At 38.8% G+C, this 17,431-nt stretch overlaps 1 protein-coding gene across 5 annotated transcripts in view; it reads right to left on the minus strand.

Annotated features, from left to right (window-relative positions):
- Positions 1-493: 493 nt before the first annotated feature.
- Positions 494-17,431, minus strand: part of KIAA1210 (KIAA1210 ortholog) — a 67,091-nt gene continuing 50,153 nt past the window's right edge. For all 5 annotated transcript variants that reach the window (XM_015626207.3, XM_015626208.3, XM_015626206.3 and 2 more), the window contains one exon: positions 494-15,722. In XM_015626207.3, coding sequence (XP_015481693.1) covers positions 15,550-15,722 — 173 coding nt within the window. In that variant the 3' untranslated portion in view covers positions 494-15,549. The remainder of the gene's footprint in view (positions 15,723-17,431) is intronic.

Raw genomic sequence — 17,431 nt, forward strand, 5'->3', positions numbered from 1 at the left:
AGCCTCTTGGCCACATGTACAGATGAAAGAAGACTAGAAACTGCTTTACGAAACAATTGTAGGGCTGGGATGGGTTTTTAAAGGGTCATTCTGATTTTCAAACAGGCTTTTATCATCTGTCACTAATATCAAGTTTGCTAAAACCTACACAACAGAATTGGTTACATCATGCTTACTAGATAAGAGTAATGTTATATATTAACTACACAGATAAACTGTATATTGATACTAAAAATTAATATACAGAGGCTACTAGAAAACATGTAAAGAACAAGCTTTGCTATGAAGACCAGCCTTCAGCTGGCACATACTAAATACTTCTTAGGATAGGATGTTTTTCAAATTGTTAAAGCCCAAAAATCACTGGCTGAAAGGATCTATATAATGAAAGTATGCACAAGCTGTCAATACCAGTTTTATGCCAGTGTAACATCTTTTGTTTCAGTAGATCTGCTCTTGATTTATAATTCCATATAAATGGAGAATTAAGCTATTTATGTAAGTGACTTTATTTATATAACTGACTTATGCTGTATTCTGTGATGACAAAGAAAACCAAGCACATGTCTCTTTTGTGTTTTCTATGAGCTACAGAAAGATTTTGTAAAAGTAATGCTCTTACAAAGCAATAAACAGTTTTCTCTATGTGACATTAGAAATTCATTCTCATCCATAGGGAGGTTTTATCATGAGTAGAATACAGGGTAATAGATGATACAATAATGTGGAAGGATTCAAGCAATTCTGCAGACAGTCTAGAAAATGTGAAATCTGCACATGACAATTTAGACTGCAAATCACTTCAACAGAGCAATTGTTATTCAGCTCTTCCTTGGATGAGTCAATGATTTGTACTGTGACTATTAGTACTGAATGTACCATCTAAAATTCATTTTGAAAGATTACTGAAGCATTAATGATTTTAAAATTGGTTCTACAAGTATTTTTTTATCAATGAGAAGTCCAAACACTATCAAGGCTAAAGAGCATAACATCTATTTTCAACATAGCGGAATTAGGGCTGGTTTTTTTCCACATGCTTTTCCATTGTTTTTTATTCCTTAGTGAACAATGGCTATATAATATTTAGGAAATCAGGGTCAGTAGAGTAAATGCTTCTGTAGCAATGTGGCAGACACACCTTTCATAACTCATAAAGTCACTACTGGAAAGGCACAACTGGGTCACAGAAGTGCATGGTGGGATGCTGCTTTGCAGTTATGCAACCAGGGTAACTAAAGGTTAGAGCAAGTACTTGAATAACGAGCTTTTTGCCAGAAAGAGTCGAACAGAAAAACAGTGTTTTTAAATGCTGGCTTCTGAGCAGCAGCCGCCTAACGTGTCTAGTTAGGAGTCATCAAACCGAAATAGAACCGGATGCGTCAGAACTTTGAAGAATGGCAGTTCAACATCCCAAAAGAAAAATACATCTGCTTGTATTCCAAAAGCAGATTCTACCGGTTCTCTTTTTCCCACAGATGATACTAGAGACATTTGCAGCATGCTGCTCCACTTTTTCTCCTGGCTCACTGTAACTGGCTTTATCGCTCATCTCATCTTTTTGCTTTCTCCATCATCCAGCAACACTTCCAACTTTGAGGAATTCCACAGTTTTCCCTGTTTTCTTTCTTCCTTATATGCATATGTTGCTGGATTACTTCTAATAAACATAATTAGTGCAGAATTCTTACCTAACTTCTGACAGAGGAAGGAAATTGTGTTTCCACACTACAGTGATTTTCCAAGGTTTGGAAGGCTAGGACTGTAGCCCAAGGGCGCAAATTATGACATAACCAGCAACTAACTCCCATCGTGTTCAGGATATTAGTTACAAAAACCAAAGGCTATTGCAAAGAGACTAAAGAAAATGGTGGTCTTTTAATCACAATTACATGTCCTGTTACAGCTGCACACCAGATAAATATATTAATCAAAATGACCTCATTTTAGGCATGCGTAGCAGTGTGTTATATAACCATGTTAAGTATGCTATTTTATTTTCCTCCTGCCAAGGAGAAATGGTGTTTGTCTCACAAGAGTTCCAAATAAGTCTGGTTATAAGTGATGGAGAAAAGAACAGGAGGGAGAGACAAAAGCGAGAGCATTAATAAGCAAAATGACTCATTTCCCAAGTGCAGAGGTGATGTTACACTCCACTTCTATCTCATGAGCTCTGTAGGAAACTAATGTTGTCATCAGCAGTCTCAGCATTCCTAACATGCCCAGTATTTCTCAGGATGAGAAAAACAGATGTGTGACAAGGATGGAAACTACATCTTTTGAGACCTCATTGGTTCACAGCATTCCTGATTTGTTTTCAAAGCTGATATTGAAGGCTGCCTCCATGAACAAGGATTTTGCAGATTCCCCATCACTCTTTCTGTTGCTCACTTCTTTGATGAAAAGTGACATTCAATTAATTCTTTTCTAGTGCTACTAATGATGCTTTAAACAAGCTCATATGCATCCTTAAAAGCAGAATACATCCCCCCCCTCACAAGGCTGAGGCTTGTCTAGATTCATACTGCACTACAGAAAAAAGGACCAAGAGGTGTACATTTTTGCAATATAAGATCACTCAGCCAGAGAACTCTGATAAGTGCTGAAAATGTGAAAAACAAATGGCAGGGTATGCATTTCCCATTTGCTCAATACACACACATAAAAGAAACACTGTGTAGGCTTCACTGCAGCATACCAGTGCGTCCAAAACTCAAAGGTTAGTTACATAAATGATAAGGCGTGGGCTTAAATGCTTCATTCAGCTTGTTAATTACTTGCTTTGTGGCCTGAGCCAATGTTCTGAAGCAGGTTCATCCAATATTGTGCTGCTTCCTCTGAATTTTCATTTACTGTATTAAGCTGGGAACAATTTGTTGCAATACCTAGGAAGAGTCTGTTTTCTTTTCAAGCAATTCACATAACAAACTTACTCAGACTAATCCACAGATGCTCTTTAAATGTCCTAGCTATTTCAGAAAATTATGAAATTTAATTCTTTGAGCATTCTCCTTAAACAAGGGAACTGCTGGCTGCATAAATATGCATGTGTTATTGGCGTATGTTTGAGGGTTCCTTTTTTGTGTTCTTTTCAATCTATAGATCCAATATGGGGAAATGAATGGCAATGTGTTAGAAAACTCTCAAAATGCTTATTATGTCTCTGGCAGAATGCAAGAAGCTACGTTTTAATAGCAGATGGTAATATTTCTACCTTCAGTTAAGTGGGACACCTCATTGAAAAGGCTCTTTAATGCCATGGCTATGAACAAGACCTCATTATTGAACAGCCCATCCCAAGCCAGGCAAACCAACCATCTATTTCCTGAGATGTGCAGGCAGAAAGTGGAGTTTAGAATTCCTTACCTCTGTGGAAATAAATCAAATTGTGTTCAGAGAAAATCCTCAAGATCTCTCCTCAAGATTGCACCGTAAACCTGAGATTTACATCTAACAACAGAATTTGTTTTGAAATTAAAACTTCCTAACCTGCTTTTTTTTCAGCAGTGTATATTTGCAGACAGCTTGATTTACAACTCAGACATGGGCTAAGAAGCCAGTGGAGACCTTGAATTTAACAGCTACAATAATGTGGAAGAAAAGTGAACACAAACATCTTGGAAACTCTTGACTACCTGCATTTTCAAAATAAGGAAACATCCTTCAAACATCACCTTTCTATTTCTACATGAAGGCTCCATCTTTTCTTTCTTTGGTAAGGATGTCAGAGATTTCTGAGTCACAAATGCAGATTAGCATTTGGATTTGAATTACATGTCAAAAGAAGGAGGCTGACTGAAACAGAAACCTCATCCAGTCCATTATATGGACTGACTGCAAAACACAGATCACAGCTGCAAATCCAGGCTGAAGCCATCTGGCTGTATGGACTGCTGAGGGAAAGGTGATGGAATTATCATGTTGCCACCCTATGTAAAGCCTTTCTATATCATTCTCCAAACTTTTCAGGAGTATTACTTCTGAAGTTGCTCATTCCTTTTGTTTCTTCATTTCATATTGCTTTCCCCACTTTTACTGGCTTGCTTTACTTTGCCCATTTCCTTATTTCCTGCCCACAGGACATACCACATCATTTCATCAATATTTTACCAGAATTACTTCCTACTGAAATCAGTACAGATTTTTGCTTAAAGATTGATGCTGCAATATGTTCCCATGTTTCAATCCTTATGCACCTGTTCCTCTGGAGGTACAATCCCTTTATGTCTTAATACCTTCATTCTTCACATTGTTCAGAATTGCAGAGTAGTCTTAACTGTGTTTAAACTATCAAATGAATAACATTTCTAAGTTAGAACACGTATAAAAATGCTTTTTCTATTAGCAAGTGAGACTCAGCCAGACTATTTAGCTAATTTCACTACACAGATCACTTTTGTCTTCAGGCTAAACATTGTTTCTTCAAACTGAAGATGAAAACTACAATTAAATATAGGCCACAGATGTTCAGAATGCAGAGGACAAAAATATAGGTTTCATAACTCGACAGTTATGCAACCAGTTGCTTTTAACAAATCAAAATGAACGTTTAATTTTATGATATTATTTATCCTTAATCTAAACACAAATAAACCTGTAAGGAGTCCTTAAAATGGTGAGACTTAAAGGCAGATGTTTCTGATCTATTTTGATCTTTCATAATACTTTCCTCAAGATGTTATTTTCTTACTTAACTTCAGGTCCCTAAATACTCAGACATCCAGTTCTCCATTGCATTAATGAGACACCTAAATAACTTTGAAGATTTCAGTCTCAATTTGTCACATATCTGTCAAAGGCTAGACTGTTCTAAGATAATGTCTATTATATATAGATGTTATTTACCTTACCTACTGTATTTTACTTAAAGTATCTACCCTGATGGTTGAAGTCCTCTCTGGGACTGGCTGCGTGACACCCTGCAGCAGTGAAACCTTCATCTAACAGAGCACAGTCACACATGCAAGAGACAAATTTTTTATAGCAGCTGAATCTAGACTATGGAATTTAATCCTGTAGCAGATAAAAATGATCAGGGGAATAAGCACTTTCTGTACTTACATAAAAATCCCTTTTTTCAACTTAGCTTCCCTCTAGTAAATCACACATATTAATTCTCTCACACAAAAATAAAGCAGCAAACAAAACATATTTGGTAAATGGAGACAATGTAAAAATGAGAGAATGTTCTTATAAATATTTATGCTTTTAGACTGGGTTTATACAGAACTTCACTTACAGTAAGGTCCTGCATGTCCATCATCTCTGAGAAGTTTTGAACAAGGTGGCTGACTTGTAACATTTTTTTTATGTATTTCTACCACCTCCTTTCAAATTTCAACCTGCCAGCCAACCACCCAACATGTAGGTGCACAGAGAGAGAAGGTGGTGAACTTCCAGGTGCCTCTGGACTGTCTGCAAAGTGGAGTGGAGAATACAAGGGATGGGGAACAATGTGGTGGGAAATATGGAAGAGAAGATACAAACCTCTAAGAGAGAAAACTTCTTCAGTGTCAGTACTCACAGAAGTTAACTTCTTAATTATTCAGAAGACACTTGAATATTTTAGCAGTATGAGCACAGTTCCCAGAATGAGAAATACAAACTGAGCCTTGACAGTTTTTCAAACTAAGGCCACAAAGCAATATCTTAATAAAAATAATAACCAAAAGCAGAATAGGAAGACAACAGGTTTGATCCAAATTAATAAAGGCACTCATTCCCATAACAAGTAATTTTTTGTAGTCAACAAGATAGACTTGTAGATATGTCAATCTGTATTTTGGACTAGTGTGGATATGCAGAACTAGTACACTTTTATTTTTAAGCCAAAGAAGTTTAGTTCAGACACAAAACAGAGCCTCACAATACCATTTTTGCAGCATAATTGCACTCTGAAGAATGCAAATCAGACAAAGTAAGAGTCTAAGATTTCTTAGAACAAAATCCATGTAAACATCTAAAAGAGCTCTTGACCCTTTTACAATGTCTGCAAAGCTGGAAAGCTTTACAAAATTGGAAAGCTACACAAACAAAACACTTAATAAATCTGAATTACAGCTGCTGGTAAAAAAAACCTAATTCGTGCGTCAATTCATTCTGGGTCCCCACAGCCTCGCAAGGCAGAATCAGCTGCTCCCAAACCCTGAAGAAAATTGTCATTAATCTCTTCTGAGAACCTGACACAAGTCGGTTGGGTCTGTCAGGTTCAGCCAGGCTGCATGAGCTGGGTCACACAAGTCAAGAATAGAGTTTTACTGGTAACTTGGAAAGGGAGAGACAGAGAGATGGTTGTTTTAAAGACCCTATAATAGCCAGTCTGAATCTGGCAGGCCAGTTCCTCTCCACAGCACAAAGCAAGCTTCTCACAGTTTCTAAATGAAGCACAAAGTTCTTAATGCAGTTACTAAATGAGAAGTGGCATCTCAGTGGGCTGCCTCAGTGGATTAATTTTAAATGCATAATTCAATATAGACCCACATAAACCTTTATGAATAGAAATAGAGGTTATATAAGCATGTTCTTACAGCATATATTGCAAATTTAAAGGCCAGTTTGAGTATAAATCAACTCTATCTTTTATTAATATTTTCACCTTCCCATTGGTTCATTTCTCTAGCAAATGTGCTAATCAGATTACTTCCTCACTCATACATTGAGATGCCTAAAATAAAAACAGCATTTCATTGCCAGAGACCAACTTTTTTCCTCAATCCTTTAAGAAAAGTTTACACTGGGCTTATTCTGTGGAGGCAGTTTGCATCAGTGGTAGCTCAGCAAAGGCACTGAACGTGAAACCATCGTTTCACATTGGTCAAAGTCAGCCATCCTCAAGTCCTGCAGGTCTCACAAAGCCTTGTCTCACCAGAGGATAAAAGATGCTGGACAAGCTTCCATAGCAAACCAGTGCTAGAAGGCAAATTTGCAGAACATATTCCATGAAACAGGTATCAGGCAAGAGTGAAGTGGGGTATCCTGTAGAAAACTGACAAAATTCAGCTCTCTGCCTTCTTTGGAGCCAAATCACACACACGTTCTGGGAAACCAGAATGGAAACCAGCTTCCTATTTTCAGCCCTTCCCAGCTAGAGGCAATTTGCCTCCAAACATCAGCCTGTACTACACACAGGCATTCACTGCTCTGTGACAATAAATGGTCACAGGTCATTCAGTTTAGCTCTCATTTCTGTGCTTTAAGCACACAGCTGTTAACTCATCAAAGACTTCAGAAAGCAAAAATAAACTAAGGCCTACCCCAAAACTGTTTTTTATGCTGTAGACAGACTGTTTCCCATAACTTGATTTCTTTCAATGCACCTCACTGCATTACAAAGTGTAAAGAAAAAAGAAAGGTTAGTTTGATGATTCCAGAAATACAAAGATAGTTGTCTTTTTAGCCAGGGATTAATACTGCCTTCAAGCAAGGTAAATCCCTAACCCAGTGAATGCCACTTTAGCAAAACTGATTAGCAGCCTCACCAGTTAAAAAATATGTCCAAAGCATTACTACAATTTATTATTAAGCATAATCAGATTAATTAGAGTCAGAATGTCAGACTTAGGCTATTAGTAGAAATATTTATGATTATGTGTTGATAGTAGCAGCTATTTTGCTATTAGGCTGTATATTAATAGAGTGAGTCCAAAATTAACGCTATTTATAACAAGAAAATTGTATGGGTTTAAAAAACAAAAACAGTCCTCCAAATATCCCCACGCTTTGAGGGAGTTCAGAGCCAAATTTGGACCAGAGCAGCATCTCTGCATTGCAGTTCCACAACACACAGAAGCAAAATCTCAACTCGGCTGTGGTCAGCCTGTGAAATCTCCCACCTTGGGACAGCTCAGGGGAAGGAATGTCTGCAGTGACATCGAGGAAGCCAAAGAAGCCAAGAAAACAGTATTTCCAGTAAGAGACTGGAACCGTTAATTGCAAGTCAAGTCCTGAAAGGGCTACCTAGGAAATACAGGTATATATTCAATCATTTTTATCCTGAAGGCTATCAGGCAATGTGAATTTGGGGTGATTTCCCCCAGTTTCAACGTAGTTTTGGCATAGCTAGGAGGAGACTTGACCTCAAGCTGTTTACTGGGATTTATTTTTGAGCAATGCAGAAACAGAAAGGGCCAATTATAATCTTATTTAGACCAAACTAATTCCGTTGGCTTTAACAGATTTGTTCCTGTCTGACAGAACTGTTCCTGAGATCTGAAAGAAAGCCCAAAGTGCCATTTAGCACTGAAATCCTTGTTGTTATTTTACATTTCTTTGGAAAATTGCATAAAGGCTGTTGCTGTTTTGGTCACCCCTTAAAATAAAGAAATCTTCACTGCAGCACTGTGGTTAGAGACCCATACTGTTAACATAAACAAGTGCAAAACTCTAGCAAAAGTATGAGTTCCATCTGGAAAATTGTTGGTTTTATCTGCTCAGTAAATACAAAAGTGTGTGCACTCATTTCTGAAATTCTCATTATTAAACAGAGTGAGAAGACTGACAAACTTGTCCAAGGCAAAGGAATCATTTTCCAGTAACTCTGGCTCTGGACACCGCTGGCCTTGCTGGCTCCACTCCTTTCACATGGCAAAAGCTAAGAGAAAGTAACTCTGAGGACTAGGTTATTATGCAACAGCCGTGGTTACATCAGCACAGCGAGGGAAACACTAGGGGAGAGTAAATAAACGCCAGGGCTTTGCCACAGGGAGCTGAGCCACCGATCCCGTTGGAAGTGCTGAGCCCGGCCGGAGACTGCAGTGCCCAGAGCAGGGATGGGGCTGGACACTCCAGCCAATCCTTCATCCCACCGCTCCCCAGCCAGGCCTCAGGCTGCTGAGCAGGGCACAGAGGCTCTGCCACACCCTGAGTCTCCACAGAGGGTCCAGGATCCCAGCATTCTGCTCCTTCTGCTGTCTTTAGCCTTTGAGAGATGCAAACTGCCCTTTCAGAGGAGTGTCGTGCTCTAAAAATGAAGCAGAGCTGTGTGTCTGTACACTCTCACTTTTGAGCTACTGCCTTCAAAAGTGAAATCCATAAGAAAAGAATGGAATAAGATATAAACCAACATAAACAAATTACATTCACTCGATTCCTGTCAATTCCAGGGACCTTGGTGAAGCTGCAAAGGAGACTGTTGCTGGATGCAGACTGAGCGCACTGGGCCAAATCAGTGCACCATAAAGACACCTGCACTGTAGGAAACCCTCTGAGCCAGATTAATCAAACATGCCATGGAACACACCTGGCTGGGTCAGGACTGGCCACAGCTCTCTCAAGAGAGCCCCTAAACTCTGCACAAACACTTCTGCTGTATGACAGGAGGGAGCTGATGTCTGAATGCAAAGCCAGGCATGCAGGGTGCCCTAGGCAGGGATGCAAACACACATGGAGCTGCATGGAGCTGCATGGAGCTGCATGGAGCAGCTACTCCTCACTGGGATTTACAGGACTCTCAGGGGTGACTTATCAAATGTGGCTTTAGAGAAGATGCATTTGCTTAGAACTTCTGACCACTTCAGAAAGCATTTTGGAGTGTACATAAGTGAAGACCTTCATGCCCAGCAAGTCTAAAGCAAACACATGTCCTAGAGGCATTAGACTGAGCACAGCCCCAGCACTTCACCAGCCTGGTTACTAGCCTTGGATTCCCAGGAGTAAGTGGTAAGACCCAACTTTTCCCCCATCCAAGTATGGTTGGACCCTAGATTGCAACATTACACTTTGTCACATCAGTCCATGCCATCTCAATCCCTGAGTTATATAATTTGAATTTGCATTACATGGTTTGCTATTAAAGAAGTAACACAACTCTCTGAAAGCTTTTGTTCCACTTTACTTAAATCTATTAAAAGGGGCCTAATCCAATTTGCAGTGTGTCCAGTGAAGAGGAGCACTAGGGTGCTCTCAATCTACCTTTGGACAGGTCCCACAGGGTCAGTCAAGCCTCAGCCCACAATGAACCATGATAAAGTACTTTGCAGAATTTGGGCTTTAGTAGCAAGTCATGCTCTAAAATTATTAAATAAATAGCAAATAAGAACTGATATTGATTCTTGTAGAATTTTGCATGCAATTACTTTGTGATTATTCTACCACAATATGTAGTACATCTCACAGCCACAGCTCTTATTTTATAAACAATGCAAAATAAGAAGACAGTTATTTTTTCACAGGGATCATAACACTAAGGATGCTTATGTAATAAATCGTTCTGTCAAAGTGGAAGAAAAACCCCCACAAAATGAGGTTCTGTTCTTATTTTTTTTATGTGATTACAGATGAGGTCACCCATTTTGGGCAGAACTCCCTTTACAAATTAAATGCTGCAAAACATATATTTATTCTTCCTCCGAAATATATATGACTCATTATTCAAACTGAGTAAATGCCTCTTGTGCTTAAAACACAGCTCTAGTTTAATGTAGATATATCCTAATTTGTACATCTAGCTGTGACAGAAAGTCACTTTTGTTTACTCTTGTATGAATAAATCGTATTTCTACAGTTCACAAAGTCCAGTGAAGTTATTTCATCCCACAGGCACAACTGGTAAATTTGCACCTTTGGGGTGCAGGTCACCCCTGCATTGCTGCTCAGTGACTTTACAGTGCTGCTCTGTCACTTTACCCCCTTGCCCACGTCACCAGTGACGCAGACATTTAGCACAGCCTGATGTCACCCGCGAGGAGCCAACCAGCACCATCCCCTCCTGCTTCGTCAGCTCCCAGTGCTGCCAGTGACACCATTAGGGAAGGCTGCTGCATGGAATTTAAACTCTATGGAAACACAACACAGCCACAGGACTTCAACCTTTTCCCATACATTGCTGCAGTGAACTTATTGTGTAACTTGGAAGAAGTCACCTCAATGCCACAGAAATATATTCCTAAGTAATGTGGAAATGCTCTTATTTTAAAGCAGATAATCCCACCCTTCTGTGTTGGAAAAATACTTATAAATAAAAACTAATATGGAGTTGGAATGGTATAATAGGGAAAATGCAATGAAGTATTAGCTTAACCACATAGATTTGGGTGAGCTTTGAACAAGGATTGACAGGTGTGTGATCTTGTATTTTTCATACAAATTCTCCAAAAAAGGACCGACTATAAAACAGGTTAAGTAAAAATTTGGTTTCATCCCCCAATGAAAAGTAAGAAACAATATATTCTAAGGCAGAGAGAAGAAAGGCTGGAATGAGGCTTCCAGGTACCAAACAACCTTTTCCATGTAGGTTATTTATGTCAATCAATCTCTTCCTCTGACTTTCTATTTCTACATCATACGAAATTATATAAATTAACTACTCTGCACTTCACCCATTTCCATACCTGCTTCTTGTTCAGCAACTAACTTGGTTTACTGATCAGCCCAAGACTTGACAGTTAATAATCCTGTTTAGATAATCTGCCTCTAGATTCTTCTTCTTTGAACTGCGTCTAAAAAATAAACAGCTATTAAAATAGCTTCTTTTAAAATCACTCCTAGCACAATAGGAATAAAAATAGCATCTCACATTTTCCATAGTCAATAATCTGCCCCTCAAGTCAGAGGAAGATGCTAAACTTTGGCTCAGCTCACTCCTGAGAAGTTGCATTTTTAATGCACAGATCATACAGCAATTCCATTTACAGAGCTGCACTGCTGTGGACTTGATCAGCAGATCACAAGAGGTTTTGATTTGCAGGGCAGTCATGGTGCTTACCTACTTAATATGGTACAAAGCAGTGAGGTCTGGTATCCCTTATGTGCAGAGAGAAATGCAGGAAAAGCCACTACTTACAGGTCCCTTTCAGTGCCGTTCCTTGGGCTTAGACCCATCCTACTATGGAAGAGTGATTTGAATTGCAGCTTCCCACTCTAAGCCTTTCATTTCTCAAGCTGAATTTTCACTCATCATCGAGCCAGGCCCCTTCAACTACCCAGCTGGAAACACCTGAGTAACCTTTTTTGTTCTGGGCAGATGCATGGGTTTGTGTTCCAAATCCAGAATTTACAATTTATTTCACCTGCCTACTTCCATAAAAGACATAAAACCATTTTCAATGAAAACCAGAAGTTTCAGTGAACCTCTGCACCAAGAACTACCCCAGGCTGTAGCCTGTAACAAATATTGACACTTTGGGTGCAACACTTCCTGACAACATAGAGGAATCAGAATTCTATACTATAGCAAGCAAATCAAGGTCAAAATCCTAAAGAGATGCTCAGATTTCCCAAGAGGTTCCACATCATCATTATGAACATTCTGGTGATGACCGATGTGACAAATTTGTCAAATCTTATAACCAAGATAAATCTCTAACAAAATTGTAGGTAGGCTAACAAACACTAGAGGAAAAGATGGAGAGAAAGGTTTGCCTTTTTTATTAGGCTGCTAAGGACATCTCTCATTACCTGTATCCTTCAGATCTATCCTCTTCCAGGAACAGTTCTAAAGGACAGAGTACCCTCACAGGCTAATATCTTTCCTGTATTGATCTGAAAAGCACTTAGGAGAGCAGGTGGCACACACTCAGGGACTGCAGCTTTTCTGAGCTGAGAATTTCTACTGTAATACTTCAAAACAAATTACATCTCTTATTTTAGACAACAGCCCTTAAAAAGACAAAATACAATACATGAGGGGGGCTCTCTCTATCCAAACTTCTACATGAGAAGGCTGGTGTTTAGTGCTTTCCTCTCGTTGTGACATTGCACATACATACACTGAAATTCTCCTCCTGCTGCTCAGGGATGGCACCAGCACCCTCTGCTGTCACACAGAGCCAACTCCCAGGCACAGGGAATTCGGCTTCCTACATCCTCCACTGCAGATTCTGAGCCACAAAACCTCACAATGACACTCTGCAACGAGCTCTGCAATTCAACACAACTTATTTTCAAAAACAGTGACTGTGTCTAGAAAGGATCACCCAAAATGAGGTTATTATATTAGTTATTTTTACTCACTGAACACCTAAAAACTACACTAGGACAAGAAATCAAAACCATGCTAAGAGATACCAGCTTCTGTAAATGCAACAATAAATCACTGATATTTCAACATTTATCTTATAATCCCATCTCTTAACTTCCTATGATTACATGAGTCTCAGTTTCGATGTTTTCTCTTTGCTGTTTGTTCTCTTAGTTGCACAAGAGACATGGAAACATTAACTGTAGAAATGCATAATGCAAGTGAATTTCAAATATACATCACATTATTTTCTTGTGTTTTCCTTCTTTAGTAAAGCACTCTAAAAATGTTCTAGAGCAGCTTCTTTCAACACATGTAAACAAGTATTTTCAAGGCTTCCCATGACCACAAGTGCCTGCTTTCAAACCAGCCCTGCACTGAAGGAGCAATAACTCCAGAACAACAGGAGAGCCATCAGCTCTCTCATGATGTTTTAAACTTAGATTTAGAAAGTCTCCTTAGTCTGACCAGCTGTATCAATCGGTCTTAAGTCACACAAAATCACCTCAAAACAAAATCTAGGCAGCTTATCTATATATAGAGTCAATATTGACCAAAGACCTATTTTTATTTCTTCCTTAATGAATGAGGACCATCCATACCTCTTCTTTTCCCAGAAATGATATCATCATCACTGGCAACATTTAATAGTAAACCAAATATGGGAATGGAATACAAAAAGGGTTCCTTCAAGACAAGGATTACAAAAACATATATACATACCGAACATAAAAGACAGGAACAACATTAAGATCAAAAGGAAACACAGGGAAAGAGAGATTATAGTATCCATTGCAGTATTTTGGGTGAAAAGTCACAATCCACATTAACAGAATGAGAAGAGACTTTGCTAAATATAGAAAGGCCTGTATTTTACACAGGGTCAGTAAGTTTGTGGTGGGATGACAACTGTACAAAACTTCAGGAATCAAAGTTGAGTATATTCTTTTACATTACACTCAAAAGTTTCAGAGAAATACAAATTTTTCAGTTCTCTGTACGGAAAGATATGCTTCCTAAAGCAGAGAAAAAACAAGTTACAAAATAGGCATCAATTACCAAGCCAATGTGAAACTCCTACTCTTTCTGGTGTTAGTCCAGAATAAATAGTATCTATAGATTCTGAGCCTTCCTGGGCAAGTAAGTTTTCACCTATATAGAAAAAGTTAATAATTACAGTCTAGCTCCTAGTTAATACTGTTTTCAAATTGCAAAAGCTACATATTAAACTCAGGCCAAAACTGAAAGATTAAAGTCTTGCTTGAGCTCACCTGAAACCAATTTTTTTTCTTTGCATTTAATTCTATCAATAGATAATATTTTCCTTTAAAAATTCCGACCAACTTTCCAGCTAAAAACAGTCCACCAGCCTTCAAATTTTGCACTGACTGTAAACAAAAACTATATAAACGTGCAATGCTGCAAGAACTGGAAGGACCAGTAAGTGCCACTGTCTTTTAAGCCACCAGCATCATTTCACAACGCTTATTTTTCAAATTACTGCATCCTTCAAGTTCAATAGCAAAAATTTTGTGAGTTTAAGTGACTGCAAGGCCAGGCCCTGAGAGAATAATTTTGCTCCAGCTGCACATTGTCAGACTGATGTTGAATTAATGGTTAAAGACTGATGAGACAAGAAAGAAAGCAGATGCCCTTTTATGATTAGCATTAGATACAATTCACTAAATACACATCCTTATGAACATGAAGAGTGACATTTCTTGAAACCAAGATGCCCCTTTCTAAGGAGCAAGTTCTCCCCCCAACACACTCTTTAAGAGAGACAATTGGCTGAGGAATCTCACCCAAAAAATCACTATTTGCCATAATGAAAGGAAGGATTTTTTAGTAGAATGTTTAGTTTACACAGATTTCTAAAGGTGTAACAGAAAGCAGACAATATGCCAGTGTGGTGGTTTTCCAGTGCATGGGAGAGAATGTGTGTGCAGCTCTGGGCCATTCCAGTGGGTATCTGTGAGCAAAGCACAAGATGAACAGCACTGAGGCTTCAAATCACACAGAAGCCAGAATCACTCCACTCACAATGAGTTTAGATCTTACAGAGATCACAAAACAGATCCATTAACAATCTGAAGTAGAGTCAGGCTGCCCATCACAGAGCACTAGAGAAAGAAGTGTGATGACATCAATGTCCATGACTCATGGTGCATTGCTGCCCAGCATTGTATCTATTTTAAAGCATAAGTTATTTCTTAGCTCAAAGCCAAACTGTACAAAAACACTGTATGGTCTTTTTAAAAGAACAAGTTTCTTTAAAAGAAACTTTAAAAACTTATTTTGCTAGAGAAATGTTTCAAAAGCCTGTCTTCTTAGAACATCACCATCAGATGTGTAAGCATATAAAAATGAATCAAATTTTCCTAGTGTTTGGTAGTAGGAAATGCTCAGCTTCCTAATACATCAGATTAAGCCCACAATGGCATTTCTTCATTATGTCTTTTACATACAACAGTCTGATCAAAAGTTTTAAGGCTTTTTTTTCTCAAAAGAACATAAATGGTCACAGTAAAGAAGGGATTAAATGGAGTTAACACAGCTATTGGCAATGCAAAGAAGGATGCTCGTGTCATTTGCTATTGTACGATCTGGGGCATTTCACTCCATGCTTTGGCTTTCTTCTTGGCCAGGGACAGCCAGGGCGGTTCAGCAGGACTGCAGGATGTCACTGGCAGTTTAGAGGAGTGCCTTGCTTCCTTTTCAACAGCAGGAACCACAGATGCTTCCTGAGAAATTGGTCCAACTTTACCTGCCCATGAGAAGATATACATCACCGGAAGTCTAGAGAGTTAAAAACCCAATTTATGTCAATAGTATTTTCTTCTCTCAGAAGAAACTGTTTTACAGCCCAAAGTGCTTGTGATTCACCAGTAAGTCAAAGGAATTGTTAATTGGATATTGCTGGCACTCTCTGGTCCAGCTACAGCAATGGTGAGGACTAGCTATTGCAACAGGAAAATTGATACAAAACAGTGAGTAATGTGACCATAAAAAAATCTTCTCAGTGCAAACAGCAAGTGTCTACGCCCAGATAAATGAAGAAAATCTTTCAGAATGCTTCATGTGAAGCATGTGAAGACTATAGCCCCAGTTATTTGTCTAATTCATATTCTTGGTTAATTAATATCTTAATTTTTCAAACTCTTGGTTTCTATTAAAGTGCACAGCAAGGAGTTCCACAGACTAATTCTGGCTCTGTAAGACTCCTGAGCATGCAGGAAAACAGAAACAAAATAGCTGGAGGAAAAGGATTACCCCAGGCTTTCTGTGGAGTTAAAAGTTTGTTTTCCAATACTGAGAAGACTTACAGATTTTTTTTAGTCTTCACTGCCAACACAACTATTGCTCCAGCAATATTATTAAATATTAGGTAGGAATCAAACCACTGCTTTATGTACTTTCACCTGTAAGTTATGCTGGTGGGATTCTGATGGTACTAGGTGTTCCTCTTGATGCAGCCTAACAGACACCTGTCATACTCACAGAGGCTGCAGAAATACAGATAATGCTTCTCTGTTGGCTTTGAGTTCCTATTTAGAAAAGGTCTGCTCCATTCACTTTGTTTGAAACCTTTCAAAATTAATGTCTAAGTCACATTAAGTACAAGAAACTTGATCTTGTTTGTGCTGCAATCAATGGAAAATACTCATCAGCTCCATTAGTCACACTCCATGAGCAGAGCTAAAGTAAATCCTTGTTTTCACTCAGGAGGTCTCTGATCTTTTAAAAGTTCTGGCTGGTTGGTAGTTCTTGCAGGAGGCAAACTGAACTTAAGAATACTGGAGGAAGTATTCGGTCCATTAAGCAGGATGAAGCTCTACATACACAAGAAATTTTCAGAAGTATCTAAGTTGAGGTAGAAATTTAACTGTTACTAAAATTTTGATTTTGCAAATTTATTTCCACATTTTGGGAGAGAACCTTCTTCATAAGCACAACAATCCAAATAAATAACTCCTCTGGATACTAATTCTACATCCTTTCCACCAGCAGCATTTTCAACTAGACAAAGTCCTGGCTGGGCTAATGGGAACCAAATCAGAGAAGAGAAGAGTTTACATTTGGGATTCCAAATTTCCTACTCATGTGTTGACAGTGCTGACCATTTCCTAAACAATAGGACCTGGCTTTCTGAGCAGCAGAAAGCTTTCCTTAAACATCAGCACTAGTCAGAGCTTTTTGTGATGTTCAAGTCATGGAACACCAGAATATGCCTATAAATGCTGCCTCTGGAGGAGTGGAAACAGTCACTGGATGTCAGGAAACTAGGCCAGTTCTGGGGAAGAGATAGCACACAAAAACTTGTAATTCTGCTGTAAGCACCACAAAGACTGCAAATTCTAGTAAACGAGTAGCAGAGCAACTTGTGAAGTTCTGAATTTTGACCAAAGGCTGCTGGGCTTCCAAGGCTAGGATAATGCAATAAATAGAAATCCAGAAGTCCAGAAAAACAGCCTT

This window comes from Parus major, chromosome 4A (assembly GCF_001522545.3).
Source record: "Parus major isolate Abel chromosome 4A, Parus_major1.1, whole genome shotgun sequence".
NCBI lineage: Eukaryota > Metazoa > Chordata > Aves > Passeriformes > Paridae > Parus > Parus major.